Below are 18964 nucleotides of genomic sequence, written 5' to 3'. Positions count from 1 at the left end.
TGTTCATGATAGGATTTGGATGCCAGCTCTCAACATTAGCCTTAAAGTAAAGAGGACTTGATGCTGCAGGGAAGTACTGAGAAGTGGAGAACTAGAACAGTGCCAGCAGTTAGAAGAGATCCTGTTTCAGGGGACTAAGGAGCTGCTGGGTAAAAAATCCAAGCTGGTGTTGGGGATAGAGATACTGGGGAAGAACTTTCTCTCCACTGTTGGAGGCAAGTTTGGGATCTGGAGGCAGCCACATTGCAGTAGTCAAAGTAGAGTGGAACAGGAGGAGGAACTCCCGCTTCATATATTTTCTATGGCAGGTTTTATTTAAATATCTGTTAGCTGAGGCTGCATGTGTGGATGAAATGTGCAATATAAGTGCTAGGTATTAATTATTACTTGTTCATCAGCTGCTATCTAAAGTTTTTTTAACTTGTTGGAAATAAATAAGGAATCAGGGAATATACAGTATGTACCATAAAATCGTAATAGCAGTGTACATATTTTTTTAAATCCTTTTGTTGACTTGCTGTAGTATGAGTCCTATGACTCTTTCATACTGTGGGACATTCAGTCTAAAAGCAAGATATGTGAGAAAGGTACGTGGCAAGAGGAGATAAGATAAATTTAATTTTAACATTGCTATTGTTCTTTACAATATTCTGATTGGCCAGCTAGATGGACAAAAATCTTTAGTCACATCTATATCTCTCTGAATAACCATTGTGAAGAAGAGCAATCCAGGGTCACCACACTTTAAACACTGCCAGTCAGCTCTCCAGAGAGAGGCTAGATATGTTGGAATCACTTGTCAAGAAAAAATGTGGCTAACTGTACAAAAGAAACCGTTTTCATTTGATAAAACAAAATTCCATTTAGTATGTTCTTTGTTTTAACTTTTAGCGCTTCCTTAAGATTTTTTGTTAAAGCATGTCTCCACTGCAAGAAAATTTGTTGTATGTTACGTTTCCTCGCTAAATAGCTGGCAAGATCAATACATTAGCTTGCAGTTCAAGTGTTATTACTCCCAGCTATTCAGAAAAGAAACATCATGTATTACAGCAATAAATTTTCATTTTTTCAAAAATAGGGTGCAGTGCAGATTGGACTAAGATTAAAATAACTGTAGGCAACTACTATTAATATAAGTGATTCAACACCTGGTCTGCCTTTTGAAGACATCTCTGCACTAAGCTTACAGAGTTTTAGGTATCGTATATAGTATTTAGTGGGTCAAATAGATCACTGCTTTTACACCACTGAAATTATAATGTGAGAAATTAGCAGACCATGTTGGTTTAAATAATAGCCATCTATAAATGATGCCCATGCTCTGGTCATGCAAATACCTTACTACAATTATACAGTTACACTGACTTAGCAAGTTTTTAGGGACTTACTGATAACAAGTCCATCAAGCTTTCATTTTTATTTCACTATTTCCTTTTATTATTCCACTCTTTCATTCTTTTTTTCCTGAAAGCCACCTCTTCTGACTAGTCCAGATGCCAAATGAAAGCACTTGAGACAAATGTTTAGTAACTGTTCAAAATGCTCCAGCTTTAGGGCTCACCCTAATGCAATTGTCCCTAGCATTCATTAGAATCTTGTTGGGGTGAGACGAGAACTGGAGGTATTAAGAGAGCTTCACACACTTAGCATTAAGGACACATTAATATTTTGGAAATAAACTTGTGGTTCTTGGTATCCCACAGATGGTACTAGACAGGAGGAAGTGGAAGGTGAACTTAGTGAAGAAGAACACTGGTTTGGAAACTCTTCAGAGACCCCATCAGAAGCATCATATGGAGAAGTCCAGGAAAACTTTAAGTTATCTCTTGAGGATAGAATCCAGGCACAGTCCACTTCCCCGGATACTTCTCTGGGAAGTGCAACTCCTAGCAGCAACACGCTGGAGCTGGTAGCTATTGACAATGAGGCTTTAAGAGACACATTACAGAGCAAAGAACACCTTTCTCCTGATGTGTCGTCTTTGTGTGAAGATGAACCTCCTGGCCCAAATAAGCCACTGAGCAGTAACCTGAGAAGGCTTCTGGAGGCCGGTTCTCTCAAGCTGGACACTGCTGTTACAGTCAATGGCAAGGTCGAGTCCCCTGTAAATGTTCGTTCAAATCTCTCCTTTTCTCCACCTTCTCATCATGCCCAGCAGCTAAGTGTTCTTGCTAGAAAGCTTGCTGAGAAACAGGAACAAAATGATCAATACAATGCAAGTAATCGGTTTATATGGAATCAAGGTAAATGGTTGCCAAACTCAGCCACCACCTGTGGTTTGTCCCCAGATTCAGCTATCCTGAAATTGAAAGCCGCAGCCAACGCAGTTCTTCAGGACCAATCACTTTCAAGGACTGAAGATACTATAAGATTTGAATCCTTTTCTTCACCTTTTAGTTCTCAGTCTGCCAGCTCAACCTTAGCGGCTTTATCAAAGAAAGTTAGTGAAAGAAGCATGACTCCTGGGCAGGACCACTCACCTCCAGCTAGTTCTTTCCTTTCCCTGGCCTCAATGACCTCTTCAGCTGCCCTACTCAAGGAGGTGGCTGCAAGGGCTGCGGGCAGCCTGTTGGCTGAGAAGAAAAAGTCACTGCTTGCAGCGGATCCCCTGCAGCTTTCAGAGATGAAGCAAGAGAAAGTAACTCCACCACAGTCTTTGGAATTATTGCTACTTCCAGTCCCTAAAGGAAGAATTTCTAAGCCCACTAATACAGGTATGGACACGTATCTTAACCGTCAAGTAAGGCATGTTTGTTTTGCTCTAGATTTATTTAACTCTTATTTTCTGGTCTGGTTTGTATTGTTTCCACCTATTATGAAAATAAGAACAAAATAAACAATAGGATAGCTTTTAAACTACCATTTGAAGATCAAACCTTCACAAATGTTTCCATATTTGAAAAGTAATGAGTGTACAGTTCAATACGTTTTTTTTTTTATTCCATACAAATGTATTTTTTCCTCACCAAGTTCAGAATAGGTCCACACAAGAAATATTTAATGGGGGAAGATCAAAGAATCCCTGTTAGGGAGCTTATGGTATCAGTGAACATGTACAAAACCAGTGCTTTTGAAATATTGGACAAGGGAGAATTTTCCCTCCTGCTGTCTGTGTCACAAATGGACTTTTGTATAATCGCTTACTACCCTGTCCTAATTTACCAGAGTATATTATTGTGTTGCCACTTTTCATTAAAATTTTCTGCAGAAGCACGAACAAATCTCTCATGTTCATTCTTTCACAATTCTTTATCATGAAAAATAGAAGAAAATGAACTGCTTTTTCCTAATTCTGCTCAACAAAACCCGCTTTATACTTCTTGGCCCACCCCCTCCCTCTTCCTCCCTTAGTTCTGTCAGCATTCTAAGATATAGGCCTATTGCAAACAGTACTACTAACAAAAGAAATCAGGAAAGAATGTGAGTAATTATATCAAAATAAGAAATATTTTCTTTTATACATACTGACATTTCTTTTTAAAAAAATTGCATGCATCAAATATTCATATTTCCACGGACATCTCCATGGAATTTAGGTGTTATTTTGCTAACAATGAAATTTTGATAATTAGGATGAGGAAGCTGGTCAAAAGCCTTCACAAGATAAAAGGTTTGGGTGTTAGTTTGTTAAGGATTGTCTACATGGCGCAGTTTTAGCAGTATAGTTAAACTGATATAGTTTTGTGGGCACTTTTATTCCTGCATAAACTGGTTTTCTTTTCAGGTAAGCTTACGTTGCTTTGGAAGGGGTTTACATTAAATTGGAAAAAACCTCTTATACAGGAATAAGACTGTCCACATGGGGAGTTATACTAGTGTAAATGTATTCATTTAAATTCACACCTTTAATGTTATACCGGTATAACTTTCTCACATAGACAAGCCCTTAAAGAGAGGGAATAGCAAGGATTCAGTTCTATTTACTATACTACACCATTCCAAAAATGTTAATATTATCTGCTTATTTACTGCATGTGCAAAAGGCATTCACATGATTAGTTACTTGATAAGGAAGAGTAATGCAGAAGAGAAACTTTTTTATTGTAGTAAAATCCAACTTCTATATGTTTGGCTAACGAATTGTGAATTTTTATCTGTACACCTTGGAAAAGAGGAGTGCATCTAAGTATATATGCAGTGCTGGCAATTCATAAACTGGCTGTGATGCAGTGAAATCTCTAGCATCTACTCTGCTTAAGACACAGGAATGCTGAAAGGCAGTAATGGGAGCATGTTACCTCAGGGCCTTGGTAACCATGAAACAATCATTTCCCTTTGCTTTATATATAAAAAATATGATCAGTTTATATGTACTGGGCCTTCACCAACCTCAGCTGGCATCCAAACAAACTTTATCACGATAGATTAATAACAAAGATTTTTGTTGAATTCTAGCTCCCTTTCTGACATGCTCATTAGTTTTTGACTGGAAAGGAATTGACCAAATGAAAATAAGGGACCAAGAAAAGCAATGAGATAGGGTATTTGGATTTTGAAGGAATTTTGTTCTCTGTAATCATTCTTTCTGCTGTAGAGACATACAGCTTGCAGAAAGAGGTCACTGTTGTGTGACTTTTGAGCAGTAGACATTACAGTACTCCTCTAAAATATAGAGTTGGGCACTTGATCATGTATATTTGCTATGAAAATAAATGTCACACATTCCTTTGATTCTTTTTTGCAGCCATGGTTTTATGGCAGTAATTCTTTTTGCAGCCACGTTTTTATGGCACTGAAAGCATAATATAATATTTCATTTTCTAAAGTTTTGTCTGTTTGTGTGGGTCTTCTCTTGAGGACATGCTTGTGTTGCCAGTAAAATAAACATATTTTCCCTGAAGGCACTGATTGGCAGATTTTCCCATATATTTTATAGCTGAAGAAAGTCTGCTTCCAGTTATTATGAGTCAGCTTCTTTCATCAGCAATGAAGCTATCCGTATAGCCAATGGTCACTGAGATCAACTACTAGATATTGGAAAAAATAAGGAGGCAGTAAAGGGGGAAATATGCTTAACAGGCCTACTGCATGAAGTAAGCTCTGAGTTCATAAACTTTTTTTAGTATATAAGGAGCAATAGCACATCAGATTGTGGTCTTGTCAGATCTAACATGCTAACCTTAGTTAGGCCTGATCATTACTTGGATGGGAGATGCCCAGTAAATCTCAAGGTGGTGCACGAAGAGACTGAAGTGGCACGCACTAAATCACTGTAGCAGTGGTGTTATGAAACATTTTAGAGTTGGTATTGCTGTCTTTTGGATGAAATGTAAAATGAAGTCCTGACCTACGTTCCCTCTAAAGTGCATGCATGCGCGGCCATGCAGGAGGCCACCAAGGGACGTGCACTTACTTAGCAGAGCCGCGCAGTGCACACTGCACTCAGGGGTGTGGCCACAGGTGCACCTGGAAGATGGTGGTGGGGTGAGGTGGGAAATAGGGGGTATGCGGAGGTGTGGGGTGAGGTGGAGGGTGGTGGCGGGGTAGCTTGGGGCATGTGGGGCCGCGGCGGGGCCAGACACCTCTCCCTCCCAGCTGCAGGGCTGCTGCGGCGAGGCCAGATGCCTTTCCCCTGCCAAGCCCCGGGGCTGCTGCAGTGGGGCGAGGCGCCTCTTCCTCCCCACCACCACAGTCCTGGGACTGCTGTGGGGAGAGAGGGCTGGGGGGAGTCCTCTCTCCCTGCTGCAGCCCTGTGGAAGCCTGCACCCCAAACCCCTCATCCCAGCCCCACCCCAGAGCCTGCACCCCAATGTCGGAGCCCTCACCCCCTGGACTCCAACCTTCTGCCCTAGCCCTGGGCCCCCTCCCACACTCCAAAACTCTCGGCTCCTGCTACACCTCAACTCCATATTGGTGCACATAACAAAATTCATTCCGCACATGGATGGGAAAAATTAGAGGGAACATTGGTCCTGACTCCCTGTTTAAGATCCCATGCCACTTTTGCAAGAATGAATGTTAGTCCCTATGCCTGGATCACAGTTCCATTTGAACAATAACACTTTGCCTGGAACACCTACAACATTCTTCCTGATTTTCAATTGGATTCAGTGAGTCTGATTCTCCTCTCACATCAGTTTTACAGTCATGTAGCTCCATAGAATTAATTGGAGTTGTTCCTGATTTTACGTCAGTATAAGTGAGAGGCAACACAGGCTCAGTATTCTTTGCTTCCTATGCTAAAGCATTGTGTAGTGTTATAAGCAACTCTTGTGTTCCAGCCCAGAAATGGCTGCATTTTTGTGGTGGATTACACAATTCCTGTATATTAGGAATTCTCATTGTTATCAGCGGAGTTGTACTCGCTCACTCCAGTTCTGGGTTTGGCCTAAAGTAATGTGCAAAATTGCTGGTAAGCCACCTTGTTTATAGACCTATTATTAATGGGTTAGAAAATAGGTGACCGAACTTGCTACATTTATTTCTGATTCACTTCTGATGATAACCAGTTACTCAAAAGGAGACATGATAGAAAGAAATTACTTGATGAATAAAAAATGCTACTAATATATATTTCTGTAGTTTCTCTTACATTTTATAAAGAAATAAGGAAAGACATGAAAAAAGTGAAACACTAGCAATTATAGTGTTGGTTTCTGCTGATTTTTCAGAGATGCAATGATGGAGCAATTTAATAATATATTGAGTGTGATAGAAATTCTACTCATGAAGTTTTCTGAAGCTGCAAAACACATATTGAAAATGTACTCTTTTTCTCAGGCTTGTTGATTAGGTCAGAAGGACTATGTAATCAGACGAATTATATTTTTGTCTCCTACCAGCTAGTAGGAATTATCCTGAAACACATTACAAAATCATTCTGGAGGTTTTATTAGTTGGTTTCCAATCACAGGAAATGTTAAATTTCATGAATTCTTGCAGGTAGAAAATAGCTGATGAATACGTTTGATAATGAACTGAAATAGTCTGGAAATAATTCCAAATAGCAGGATAGACACTACTGACTTCTGGATTTTTGGAAATAATCAAACTGCCTTTTAGCAATCACAAAAATTGTCTTCTAGTTCAATGACAACACTACAGACTTCCTTGTAATGGGCAGAGGCATTTGTAGTGAGATGTCAGAATATTTAATTGTGTCAAGTCAAAGAATCTCCTTCTCCTTAGCCTGGTGATTATTCCATACTTAGTAGGTAAATTTCCTGGGCCTTGGTTGCCATTCCCTCCTACAATGGATGATACTGTGCAAAATAGCATCCAAATGTCTAGAAAAAGGCAGTAGGTTTAATGCACTGACACCCAGAGAAACAGGATAGAAGAATAAAAAAATCCCATGACCCTAAAATCACCTGATGACTGAAGCAGCAGCAGCATCTGCTTGAGCCATAAGTAAACAAGTTCAACAGCAGGGATTCTGAAAACACTCAGTATTGGCCTTGAGCGTGTCCGGTTTATGACACCAGCATGGTTTATGGTTAAGAAGTGTGAATTATTCTGTATTTAATATCTTATTTTTTCATTATCCATCAAATACTGGAATTCACCACTTTTAAAATCAAGAGTTAAGCATTTTTTCCCTGATCAAGTTGGCAGCGGATAGGAAATTTGGCTACCGAATGATGTTTGTGAGAAGTATAGGGCCAGGTGAGGAAGAGTAGCATCGCCTATTGGCTATCTAATGAGTTTTTGAGACTTTTAACTTGATAAATGAATCTTAAATTACAGCTTTCAAGAGGGAGCATAACTAGATTAGGGAGGTTTGAATATGGAAGGAGAGGAACTGAAACCTTTGTTGGGCGTTGGTGTTTAACCAGTACTATGTCTGTCTTTACAGATGAAAATCTAAAGTTGTAAAATGATATTTTGATATGTGTATGAGGGGAAAGTATTCTACCAGTGGCTGTAAAGGACCTTTTCTTTTTCTTTTCTCCCTCCACCAAGCCCCAGAAGAAGAAGGAGGAAAACCTTTTCAGTGTCCAATCTGTGGGTTGGTTATAAAGAGGAAGAGTTACTGGAAACGACACATGGTGATTCATACAGGTTTAAAAAGTCATCAGTGCCCACTCTGTCCATTTCGTTGTGCACGCAAGGACAATCTCAAATCACACATGAAGGTAAGGGCAGTGTTCACTAACAATGAAGAGAGTGGCTTAGTGAGCAAAAATATATAGAAAAAAACCTATCTGGTTAAAAATCACATAATTAAAAAAAAATCTAATTTCCGTACCTGTGGTACTAATAACATCTTATTAAAAATGAAAGTACAAAAAGTTTTAGATTTTAAAATTTCAATTTGTTTGCCTTTTGGATTTGGTATAACTTGGGCAATGAAAACAGACTGGTCAGTTTCACCTTCTGGCTCTCCTACAATGCTGTAAAGTTTGCAGGCATTTCAGGGGAATGTTCAAAACCAAAACAATAACTGTTTTCACTGTAATACGTTTTTGTAAATAATGTTTTTATTATTTATTTATACACAACTTATAGTTCAAGCCTAACCTACCTGAAGGTTAAATGTCCATGTTAAACTGGCAAAAATGAACAAATTCAACAAAGAAACTTAATGGAGAGGCAGTAAAGTGCTGCAGGGGTTAAAGAATGTGGTGTGATGGTTCTTGCTTACCATAATGTGTACTTCAATGCATGGACACCGGATGGTGAAGTGAAGATGGGCTTTGGTTTATCCAGTCTCTATATAAAGTTACTGATCAGAACTGTTGAGTTTCCTTCATTGGCATACTTGACCTGTTATAGTAGCAGTACAATTTTTTGTTAGTGGCTAAATTTGTTGTTTATAGTTATTAGCACAGATAAATACCTTTAAAGTACACAGGGAAATAGTGGGCTTTTAGGCATGATTTGTTACAGCAGAGGTTGGCAAACTACAACAGCCCGTGGGACCCTCCTGCCCGGCCCCTGAGCTCCTGGCCCAGGAGGCTAGCTCCCGGCTCCTCCCCCACTGTTCCCCCTCCCCCGCAGCCTCAGCTCATTGCACTGCTGGCACAGTGCTCTGGGCAGCAGGGCTGCAAACTCCTGGAGCAGCGCAGCTGCAGAGCTGTGGCCTGGCCCGGTACTCTGTGCTGCACAGTAGAGTGGCTGGCTCCAGCCAGGAGGCACAGCTGTAGAGCTGCCAGCCACCAGTGCTCCAGGCAAGCAGTAAAGGGGCAGGGAGCGGGGGAGGGAGGGTTGGATAGAGGGCAGGGGTGGTCAGGGGGCGGGGGTGTGGATAGGGGTCAGGGCGGTCAGAGAGCAGGGAACAGGGGGGTTGAATGGGGGCAGGGATCCCGGGGGGGGCAGTCAGGAAGGAGGGGGGGTTGGATGGGGCGGCAGGGGGCAGTCAGGGGCAGGGGTTCTGGGGGTGGTCAGGGAGAAGGGGTGGTTGGATGGGGCAGGGGTCCCGCGGGGGCAGTCAGGATGAGAGGAGGGGTTGGATGGGGCAGGGGTCCCTGGGGGGCCGTCAAGAAACAGGGGGGGTTGGATGAGGCAGGAGTCCCGGGGAGGGGCATCGGGGGCGAGAAGCAGGGTGGGGGCCGGCCCATGCCTGGCTGTTTGGGAAGGCACAGCCTCCCCTAACCGGCCCTCCATAAAATTTCCAAAACCCAATGCCAAAAAGTTTGCTCACCCCTGTGTTACAGCATTTGTTATGTTAAAACATTTTAGAACATTGGGCCAGATTTTTATCTCACTTACACCAGAGCAACTATTGACTTCAGTGGAGTCATCTTGATTTACACTTGTCATGGATACAGGGCTAGCTGCACCTCTCTTTCCTCTCCAGTCTCTGAGTGCACCACATCAGGTCTCAGACCTTGCGCCTTTACCTCTCCTGAGGTGGAACCAAGCAATTCTCCCACTCTTAGACAGGGTTCTGGGCTACAGTACCCTGTGTATCGATTGTGCATACCTGGCAGGTCTGACTAGATTCAGTACCTGTAGTTCTTTGGGAGTCCGTGACCAGACAGCCTTCTCAAACCAAAATATTGTTTAATCTTGGTAAGAACAAAGCATAACATAAGGGAAAAAAAGGGTTTTTTAAAACAATAAACAGCCTATACGCAGGTCTGTCTTACCTAGAGACTTGTCATCCTGTGTTAGAAACCCTAGGCAGGCCTCTCTTTACTGTCTCCTGCAAACAACTCTCCCTTCCCTAGAGAGCGCCACTTTTAATCCCATCTGAGAAGCCCTCTGTTTCAGTTTCCAGGGCCTTTAGGTTCTCTTTTGTTTACTTGATGGGACCCCTGTCTTGACAAGCTTTTCCGGTGAGTTTAGCAGAGGGTTAGAGGTATGACATCAACGTGAATGATTGGTTCTTGCACTGTCTCTTAATTGTTGGTTGCTGGATGGCTATTTGAAGCCATTCTACTCTTTTCTGCCTATGGGTAATCAGCCTCTCCTTGAATTATCTCTGTCTTCATACAGTAAAGCCCCCTTACACCAATCAGACAAATATACAGATCATATAGTATTCTGTGCAATAATGTGGTGGTGATTTTATGAAAACTTCTCTGTAACACGGATAAAAACATTAAACTGTCCAATAGCCATTTTTCAAAATTTGTCTTCAACAAAAAATACCAAGGAATTAATTAGGTAAAGCAGAGTCCTCAAAAAAATCTGACAGCACCAAAAATTATTTTTAGTTGTTCTACTACATATTGAGAAACAGTGTTTAACCAAGTCAAGCTATTCATGAGCAGAAAAATTGCAATTACGTTGCCAACTAGTATGCCAGTTTTATCCCAATATCAGTTAAAACAATGTATTTATAAATCCATAAAAGCAAAACTGTAATAGAAATTACAACTGATCCTTACCTCCTGCGACACTAGCTAGCTGTGTGCACCTTTATGATACAGACTCTAGCTTGTGACGGTATCACGACTGAGAGTTGCACGGTTTATATAGGTTATATTGTCTTAAAATGCTTTCAGAACAAATCAGCAACCAGTACAGTAAAGGATTTATGTATGTAAGGAATATATTTAAATTCTTGGTCATAACCATTGAGACAAGTATTTATATTGCTGTGTGGTGGGTTAGGAATAAAACTAAAAACAAACCCTGAATTAAAATGTTTATAAATATGATTAACCCTACCACCACCACGATATGCATACGCTCTTCTCCAGCGCTGGCAACATTTTGCAGAAGACTTGGTTACATCACTGCTTTCTCTAATATGTTTACACATGAGAAGTGTCCACATGCTGCCCAACCAAGGGCCACTTAGATATAAAATTACTTTAGTGGTTACTCAACACCACCCTCTAGTGCAGAGGTGGGCAAACTACGGCCTGGGGGCCACATCTGGCCCGTGGGACTGTCCTACCCAGTCCTTGAGGTCCTGGCCCGGGTGGCTAGTCCCCGGCCCCTTCGCTGCTGTCCTCCACTCCCCCGCAGCAAAACCACCGCGTGGGCAGCGCTCTGGACGGCGGGGCTGTGCGCTCCTGCAGGGCAGTGCGGCAGCATGTCTGGCTCCAGCCGGCGGTGCAGGTGCCAGACATTCTGCTCTGAGTGGCATGGTAAGGGGGCCGGGAGGGGGGGTTGGATAAGGGACAGGGAGAAGGGGGTGGCTGGATGGGGCGGAGGTTCTGGGGTGGGCAGGGGACGGGAAACGGGGGTTTAAATAGGGGGTGGAGTCCTGGGGGGCGGTTAGGGGTGGGGGTCCTGGGAGGGGGCGGTCAGGGGACAAGGAGCAGGGCGGGGTTGGATGGCTGGAGGTTCTGAGGGGGGCCGTCAGGGGTTGGGAAGTGGGAGGAGGCGGATGGGGGCAGGGGCCAGGCTGTTCGGGGAGGCACAGCCTTCCCTACCTGGCCCTCCATACAGTTTCGCACCCTGATGTGGCCCTCAGGCCAAAACGTTGGCCCATCCTTCTTCTAGTGTCACTATGAACTAATCTGCCCTGTGGCTGGTCTCATGGAGGGTCCCACAAGGTCTCACTCTGACACCCCTTCTGCTCAATGTGTGTGTGAGGCCTTTCTGCGTCCAGATGCGATTCAAAGTTTTGACAGTGATCTTTAAAAGCCTTTATGTCTCAGGTAACTTGTATCTGTAAGCCTGTATTTTCCCCCCATTTCACCATAATGAGTGAGATCAACTGAAATGTACTTGAACAAAGTGTTCCCAGATTTAAACCTCTGCAGGTTGGTGACAGAGTGTTCTGAGTGGAGGGCCCTCAACTCTGTCATTCATTCCTCCTCTGTTCTAACAGAGTCTGCATATCAATATGAAGTAAAAGCCCATCAATTTTCTCTTTATTTTAAGTGGGTGGGTATAGGGATGTTGTGTTAAGTTTACTCCTGGTTTGCAGGGTGACCTGTATCTACTAGGGATTAATATTGATTAACTAACTTGGTGGGGTTTTAAAAAAAACAAAACAATATTGTTACACCCTCAGTCAGTTGTAAGAGATGAGATTTTATAAATGAATCAACAAGTAAAATAAACTGGAGCAAATTACAGCCCCCTTATCCATGATATAGAGGTGAGGCCTGCAGACTGCAAATATCAGCACTCAACACAGTGTGATGTCACAGGTCAAAATGGTGGGAACTGTGGCCTTCACTGGTCACACCACCCTATTAGAGATGAGGGCATACAAGGATTGTATGGACCACATTCAGTCTCACATGCTCACTTTGGCAGTCTCTGGTTTACAGATACATTCAAATGGTCAGACTTACAGTATAAGGGTTTGGAAAATATTTTCTGTTGACCTTGGGGCTTGATATATATGCTCTTCTGAGTAGGCCTCTGGTGACAATGTGGTGCATCAGGGAGGACAAAATCAAGATGAATCCAAAATGCATGTGTGGCTGGTGAGGGGGATAGAGAATATATGTTTGAAGTCACTGTCACCCTGCCAGAATGACATGAGTTTTCTTTGGTGATGAAGTAAGCTGATGACAAATTGGGGTAAGCTGAGGAACAGATTTATTTTACCACAATATAAAATGTTTCCTTAACCCTCTCTATTTAAAAAATAAAAATAAAAAAAATCCAAGAACAAAAAGTACATAGACATAAAATACGAACAAAAAAACCAAGAAATAAAACCAAAAGAAAAATTAAATAGAAGTAATAGGGTAAAACAAAAACTGAAGCTGTTATTCAGAGGCACAGTATACTTTCTCTTGCTGGAGATTTCATAGACTTTCAGTGTCCTATCATTTCTCTGGAACTACTTTATCTTACTCTGGCAGATAGGATAAAGAGGAGAGACTCCTACACAAACTGTTGCCACTAGCCACACCCACTGAGTCTACTATAAATTCAGGCTAAATCCCTGGCTGCAGCCAAGATTGCATGCCATCTCCAGAGCCCAAGTTTCCAGAACAAAAGAAAGACCAAAAAATGAAGTCTGTAATGGAATGGATTTGTTTGTCCATCTGCACCATCTGCTCAGACAGGATTCCATCAAAATCCAGCGTTTTTTTTGTATAAGTGTGTTGAGAGATTTGTGTCTCCTGTATTATGTTTAGTAGAGCAGGATGGCAGACAGGATTGTTCAAGGCATTAATCTATTGCAGTCCTGTCACACTGTCATCAAAATCTAGGAGCCTTTTCTTAATTTTGTTTCTTACAGCAGCATAGCCTTGAGGCACAGTACCTTTACCCACTTCTAGAATTATAGATGTTGTGCATCTTTTTTTAGACTTCCATTTTTAATTAGGGATTCTGAGTTTTGATTTCTGTTAGTGACATTTAGGTGTTTGTTTATGGCATCTTTTTTTCCCTTTTCATTTCTTAAAAAATCAGTTTTGATAGCTTTCTGTTAACTATGTCATGCTAATGAGTTTGGACCAGAATACAACATTGCAAGGAGCAGAGCACTTCTGGTGTCTTGACTCCAGCTATAGAGCATTTGGCTACAGGGTATTGGGCCGATTCTAACCCTAACAGTGTTTAGATTTATACCTATCTTTTGGATAAAGACTTTATCCAAGAAGGACCCCTTTCCACTGCCAACTTGCAACTGTTGGCAAGGAAGTGAAAGGCAGGAAGGAAAAATACCCACAGGTGCCTTTTGTAAACAAGGGAGGCTGAGAGAATATTGTCATTTAAGGCACATTCTTTTTATGTTTAATAGTTGTATGACATTTGGATTCAATAATCTTACCCATAGAAAAACCTAAAATAGATTCAGTACAGAAATATAAACTAAAATTAGTTTTTATTCACCTGGGATGGGACAAAAATCATATCATTCATAACCCAAAGTTTCGGTCCTTACGCTTGGGCCTTTGGAAGGCCTATCAAGCCTCCTCCCAGGAACACAGGACTCATTTCTGGTACTGCATCATGATTTAAACTGGTGCTACAACTGTGGAAAGTGATGTTGACCAGCATAAGGGTGGAACAAAGAGGATTTCTGAAGGAAAAAAAAAAATTAAGAATAAAAAAGCAAGACGACAGTTTTTGAGCCCTTCCCTGTCTGGGTTTAATATACAACAGGAATTTACAGGTTTCAGAGTAACAGCCGTATTAGTCTGTATTCGCAAAAAGAAAAGGAGTACTTGTGGCACCTTAGAGACTAACCAATTTATTTGAGCATGAGGTTTCGTGAGCTACAGCTCACTTCATCAGATGCATCTGATGAAGTGAGCTGTAGCTCACGAAACCTCATGCTCAAATAAATTGGTTAGTCTCTAAGGTGCCACAAGTACTCCTTTTCTTTTAACAGGAATTTATTTTCCTAATTTAAAAAAAGATTATGTACTTATTTTGAAGTGGCAAAATGTAACATAAGGGAGAGTGATAATCTGGGAAGAAAATCTCAGTTTTTTCAATTTCCCCTCATAGGTAAGTATGGATGAAATTCACCTGAGAACACTGCTGCAGGCTTCATTCACCCAGCTTCCGGCCACTCCCGTATCCATGGAGCATGCACATACTAGTACGCAGCTTCCTGCTCTACTTCCAACACTACTTGCAGACGGATTGGTTAAGATCACAAAGTTATGCTCCAGAAGAGCAACTGGGTATCCGCATAAGGATTTAAGAATAAGCATATGGCCAAAAATAAGTATAAGTGTGTCATAAATATAAAGGGAAGGGTAAACACCTTTAAAATCCCTCCTGGCCAGAGGAAAAACCCTTTCACCTGTAAAGGGTTAAGAAGCTAGGATAACCTCGCTGGCACCTGACCAAAATGACCAATGAGGAGACAAGATACTTTCAAAAACTGGAGAGGGGAGAAACAGTCTCTGTCTGTCTGTGTGATGCTTTTGCCAGGGACAGAACAGGAATGGAATCTTAGAACTTAGTAAGTAATCTAGCTAGATATGCGTTAGATTCTGATTTCTTTAAATGGCTGAGAAAATAAGCTGTGCTGAATGGAATGTAGATTCCTGTTTTTGTGTCTTTTTGAAACTTAAGGTTTTGCCTAGAGGGATTCTCTATGTTTTGAATCGGATTACCCTGTAAGGTACTTACCATCCTGATTTTACAGAGGTGATTCTTTTTACTTTTTCTTCTATTAACATTCTTCTTTTAAGAACCTGAATGCTTTTTCATTGTTCTTAAGATCCAAGGGTTTGGGTCTGTGTTCACCTATGCAAATTGGTGAGGATTTTTATCAAACCTTCCCCAGGAAAGGGGTGTAAGGTAAGGGAGGATTTTGGGGGGAAAGACGTTTCCAAATGGGCTCTTTCCCAATTATATACCTGTGAGATGTTTGGTGGTGGCAGCGATAAAGTCCAAGGGCATAAGGTAAAATAGTTTGTACCTTGGGGAAGTTTTAACCTAAGCTGGTAAAAGTAAGCTTAGGAGGTTTTCATGTAGGTCCCCACATCTGTACGCTAGAGTTCAGAGTGGGGAAGGAACCTTGACAAAGTGTCTATATAACAATACAAGAATCTTAAAGCAAAAGTAGGACTCAAAAGTAGTGAACTCGATTGCCTGGCAACTCGATTGACAAAGTGGACATAGTAAACATGGCTGAATTGCTGTGGAATAACAAAAAAACCAACAAGAATCTGTATTACATGGGTATAAACTATTCAGAAAACATGGATAAGTAGAATTATACCCAACTAAAGGTTCTGTGTGAAGAAGACCATACTGTGGAATCTGTAGAAATCCCATGCCATAAGAATAGAAATATATTAGCCTCCTGATTAGAAAATGGATACTGAATGCACAACATTGAGGAATAGCAAAGCAGCAGCTAAGTCTAATATGATAATAAATGGGTGACTTCAAAGATCTATATATAAACTGGTCAATTTTCACATTAGAACAAGATAAAGAGAAGAAATTTGATACCTTGAATTATTTTTCCTGGAACAGCTAGTCCTAGAGCACGCAGGCAGAGAGGCTAGTCTCAACTTAGTCTAAATAATACACAGGAGTTGGTTCAAGAAGTAACTTTTGTTGACGTGCTCATTAAGAGTGGCCCCAGTGTAAGTAAAGTCAACATCCTTAGGGGAGGGATCATACCAAAACTAGCATGGTGTAATGGGTTTGGCATCCACCTCTCATGAGTGCCCCCTCTGGTTGGGTGTGTCCATGGTCTTTAAACCAGTTCTGGCCCTGGTATGGGGCCATATCCCCAGGGCTTCCTCCCTGGAGACACTATCTTCCTGCAGCCTCCCTAGGCTCAGTCCCGACTCAGTTTCCGCAGCCAGCCAGGCGCTCCTTCATTGCTCCCCTGGTCCCTGCTAGCAAGCTGCCTTTAGCTCAGTCCTAGCAGCCAGCCATGAGCCTCTCGCTGTCCCGGTCCCTGTCCCTACTTAGCTGTCCATGATCATGCTTCTTTTCCAGCCAAACACACAGTCCTTTCTTCGCCAGCTCTAAACCACTTTTGCTCTGTTCTGCGTCTCCGTTTATATGGCCCTCCTGGGCCATGATTGGCTGTTTCCCCTGCAGCCACTCTAGCCTGAGTGGAGGACCTCTCCACTGCTCCATTCTTTGGATGGGTGTGGCAGAACCCTGAGGCCTCCAGCTGGGGGCCTTTGGGCCTGGTCCACCCCATCACACATGGTAACACTAAACTTTAGAAAGGACAGGTGTTTTTGTTTTAAGAGGAGGTTTGTGAGAAAAAATGCCCTAAATGAAAAGAGAAAACTATAATTTTTGGTCTTAGCATAGTGACTTCTCAAGCTTACAAGGCCTGAAAAACATGCATATCACTAAACAAAAATGGAAGCAGGAAGGCAGAGTGGGGCAGGGGAGAAATATGGTTAAATTGCAAGGTTCAAGAAGGTATTTTAGCCAATTATGTCCTCCAGAAAATGGTTATCCATCCCAAACAAAACCAATAGTAAGTAAAGAACATAAACTATGGCAGCTAAATTGTCAAATAGTAAGTAGGAGGTCAGAAATAAAAATGTTTTTTGGCTATTTACTCTTTAAATTCTAAGTGTATTAAACTCAGGACATCTATGAAAGAATTGGTGGGTCCACTTGACTGCCAAGGAGTTAGGGGAACAATTAAGGAGGATAATGATGTTTCACAAAAACTAAAGGTTGTCTTTGCATCAGAATTCACCACACTGGGAAGTTACTTCAGAGCTACTCTTTACAAGCAATAAAGGTGAGACACTGTCAGAGGCTGAGGTGTCAAAAGAAGTAGTTCTGGAACAAGTAGATAAATGTATAGAACAACGAGTGACCTGCACCAGGTGATGTACACCCAAAAGTTCTGAAGTAATTTAAAAATAAAGTGACAAAACTGCTGAGAAAAATGTCCCTTATTAAAATCAGCCAGTAGACTGGAAGATTGTAAATCTTGAACCTGTCTTTAAAAAAGACACGACGGGTTGATCCTTGAAATCACAGACCAATACAAGGGAAACTGATTAAAATGATAAAAATAGAACACCTTGAATAACATGATCTGATAGGGGTACATGGCTTCTGTAAAGGAAAATCATATTCTCATATACTGGGAAACTTTGAGTATGTCATCAAAATAATGGATAAAGGAGATTCAGTTGAGATAATTAATTTGGCCTTTAAAAAAGCCTTTGGCAAAGTCCCCCACCAAGAGGCTGTCAAGAAAATTAAGTAGTTGTGGAGTGAGGGGTAAAGTACTATCACAGATTAGAAATTGGTTAAGAGACAGTAAAACAACAGTTAGGAATATATTAATCAGTGTGAAGTATGACGGGGTTAACTGCAGATTTCTCTATACTTGGACTAGTCGTGTTTGATTTATTTAGTAATGGTCTAGAAAAAGGAGTGAACTAACAAAATTGCAGATGACGCAACATTGCTTAGGAGTGTCAAGACTAGAAGGAATTGAGAAGATCTTCAGAAGGCCTAAAAAATCTAGGTGATTAGTCAGTACAATAGCAAATGAAATCATTGTTGATAAATGCAAGGGCATACTTACTAGAAGGAACAATTTAAACTAGTCATGCACATTCAGGAAAAATACCTGAGTGTCACTGTAGACAGCCGAATGAAAACGTCTTTTCGTTGTGCAGTAGTGGTTAAAAGAGCAAACAGAATGTTTGAATTTATATAGAAGGGGACAGCAGCAATACTGAAAATACTATGATGCCATTATTTAAATAGATTGCATGCTGTCACGGTTCCTGCCCCACTCTGAACTCTAGGGTACAGATGTGGGGACCTGCATGAAAACCTCCTAAGCTTACTTTTACCTGCTTAGGTTAAAACTTCCCCAAGGTACAAAATTATTTTACCCTTGGATTTCCCCTGCCACCACCAAACTTTATCTGCGTTTACTGGGAAACATGGTTTGGACACATCTTTCCCCCTAAAATCCTCCCAAACCTTGCACCCCACTTCCCAAAATCCTCACCAATTTGCATAGGTGACCACAGACCCAAACCCTTGGATCTTAGAACAATGAAAAAGCATCCAGTTTTCTTACAAGGAGACTTTTAATAGAAGTAAAGGAATCACCTCTGTAAAATCAGGATGGTAGGTACCTTACAGGGTAATTAGATTCAAAACATAGAGAATCCCTCTAGGCAAAACCTTAAGTTATAAAGAAGACACACAGACAGGAATAGTCATTCTATTCAGCACA

The 18964-nt window shown here is 41.5% G+C and overlaps 1 protein-coding gene across 1 annotated transcript in view; it reads left to right on the top strand.

Annotated features, from left to right (window-relative positions):
* ZNF827 (zinc finger protein 827) overlaps positions 1–18964 on the top strand; it is a 134175-nt gene that overhangs the window by 21308 nt on the left and 93903 nt on the right. Inside the window, exons 2-3 of the mRNA XM_077814457.1 lie at positions 1704–2714; positions 7903–8075. Coding sequence (XP_077670583.1) covers positions 1704–2714; positions 7903–8075 — 1184 coding nt within the window. The remainder of the gene's footprint in view (positions 1–1703; positions 2715–7902; positions 8076–18964) is intronic.

Source organism: Eretmochelys imbricata, chromosome 4 (genome assembly GCF_965152235.1).
Source record: "Eretmochelys imbricata isolate rEreImb1 chromosome 4, rEreImb1.hap1, whole genome shotgun sequence".
Lineage (NCBI taxonomy): Eukaryota > Metazoa > Chordata > Testudines > Cheloniidae > Eretmochelys > Eretmochelys imbricata.
This window is presented reverse-complemented; position numbering and strand designations above follow the sequence as displayed.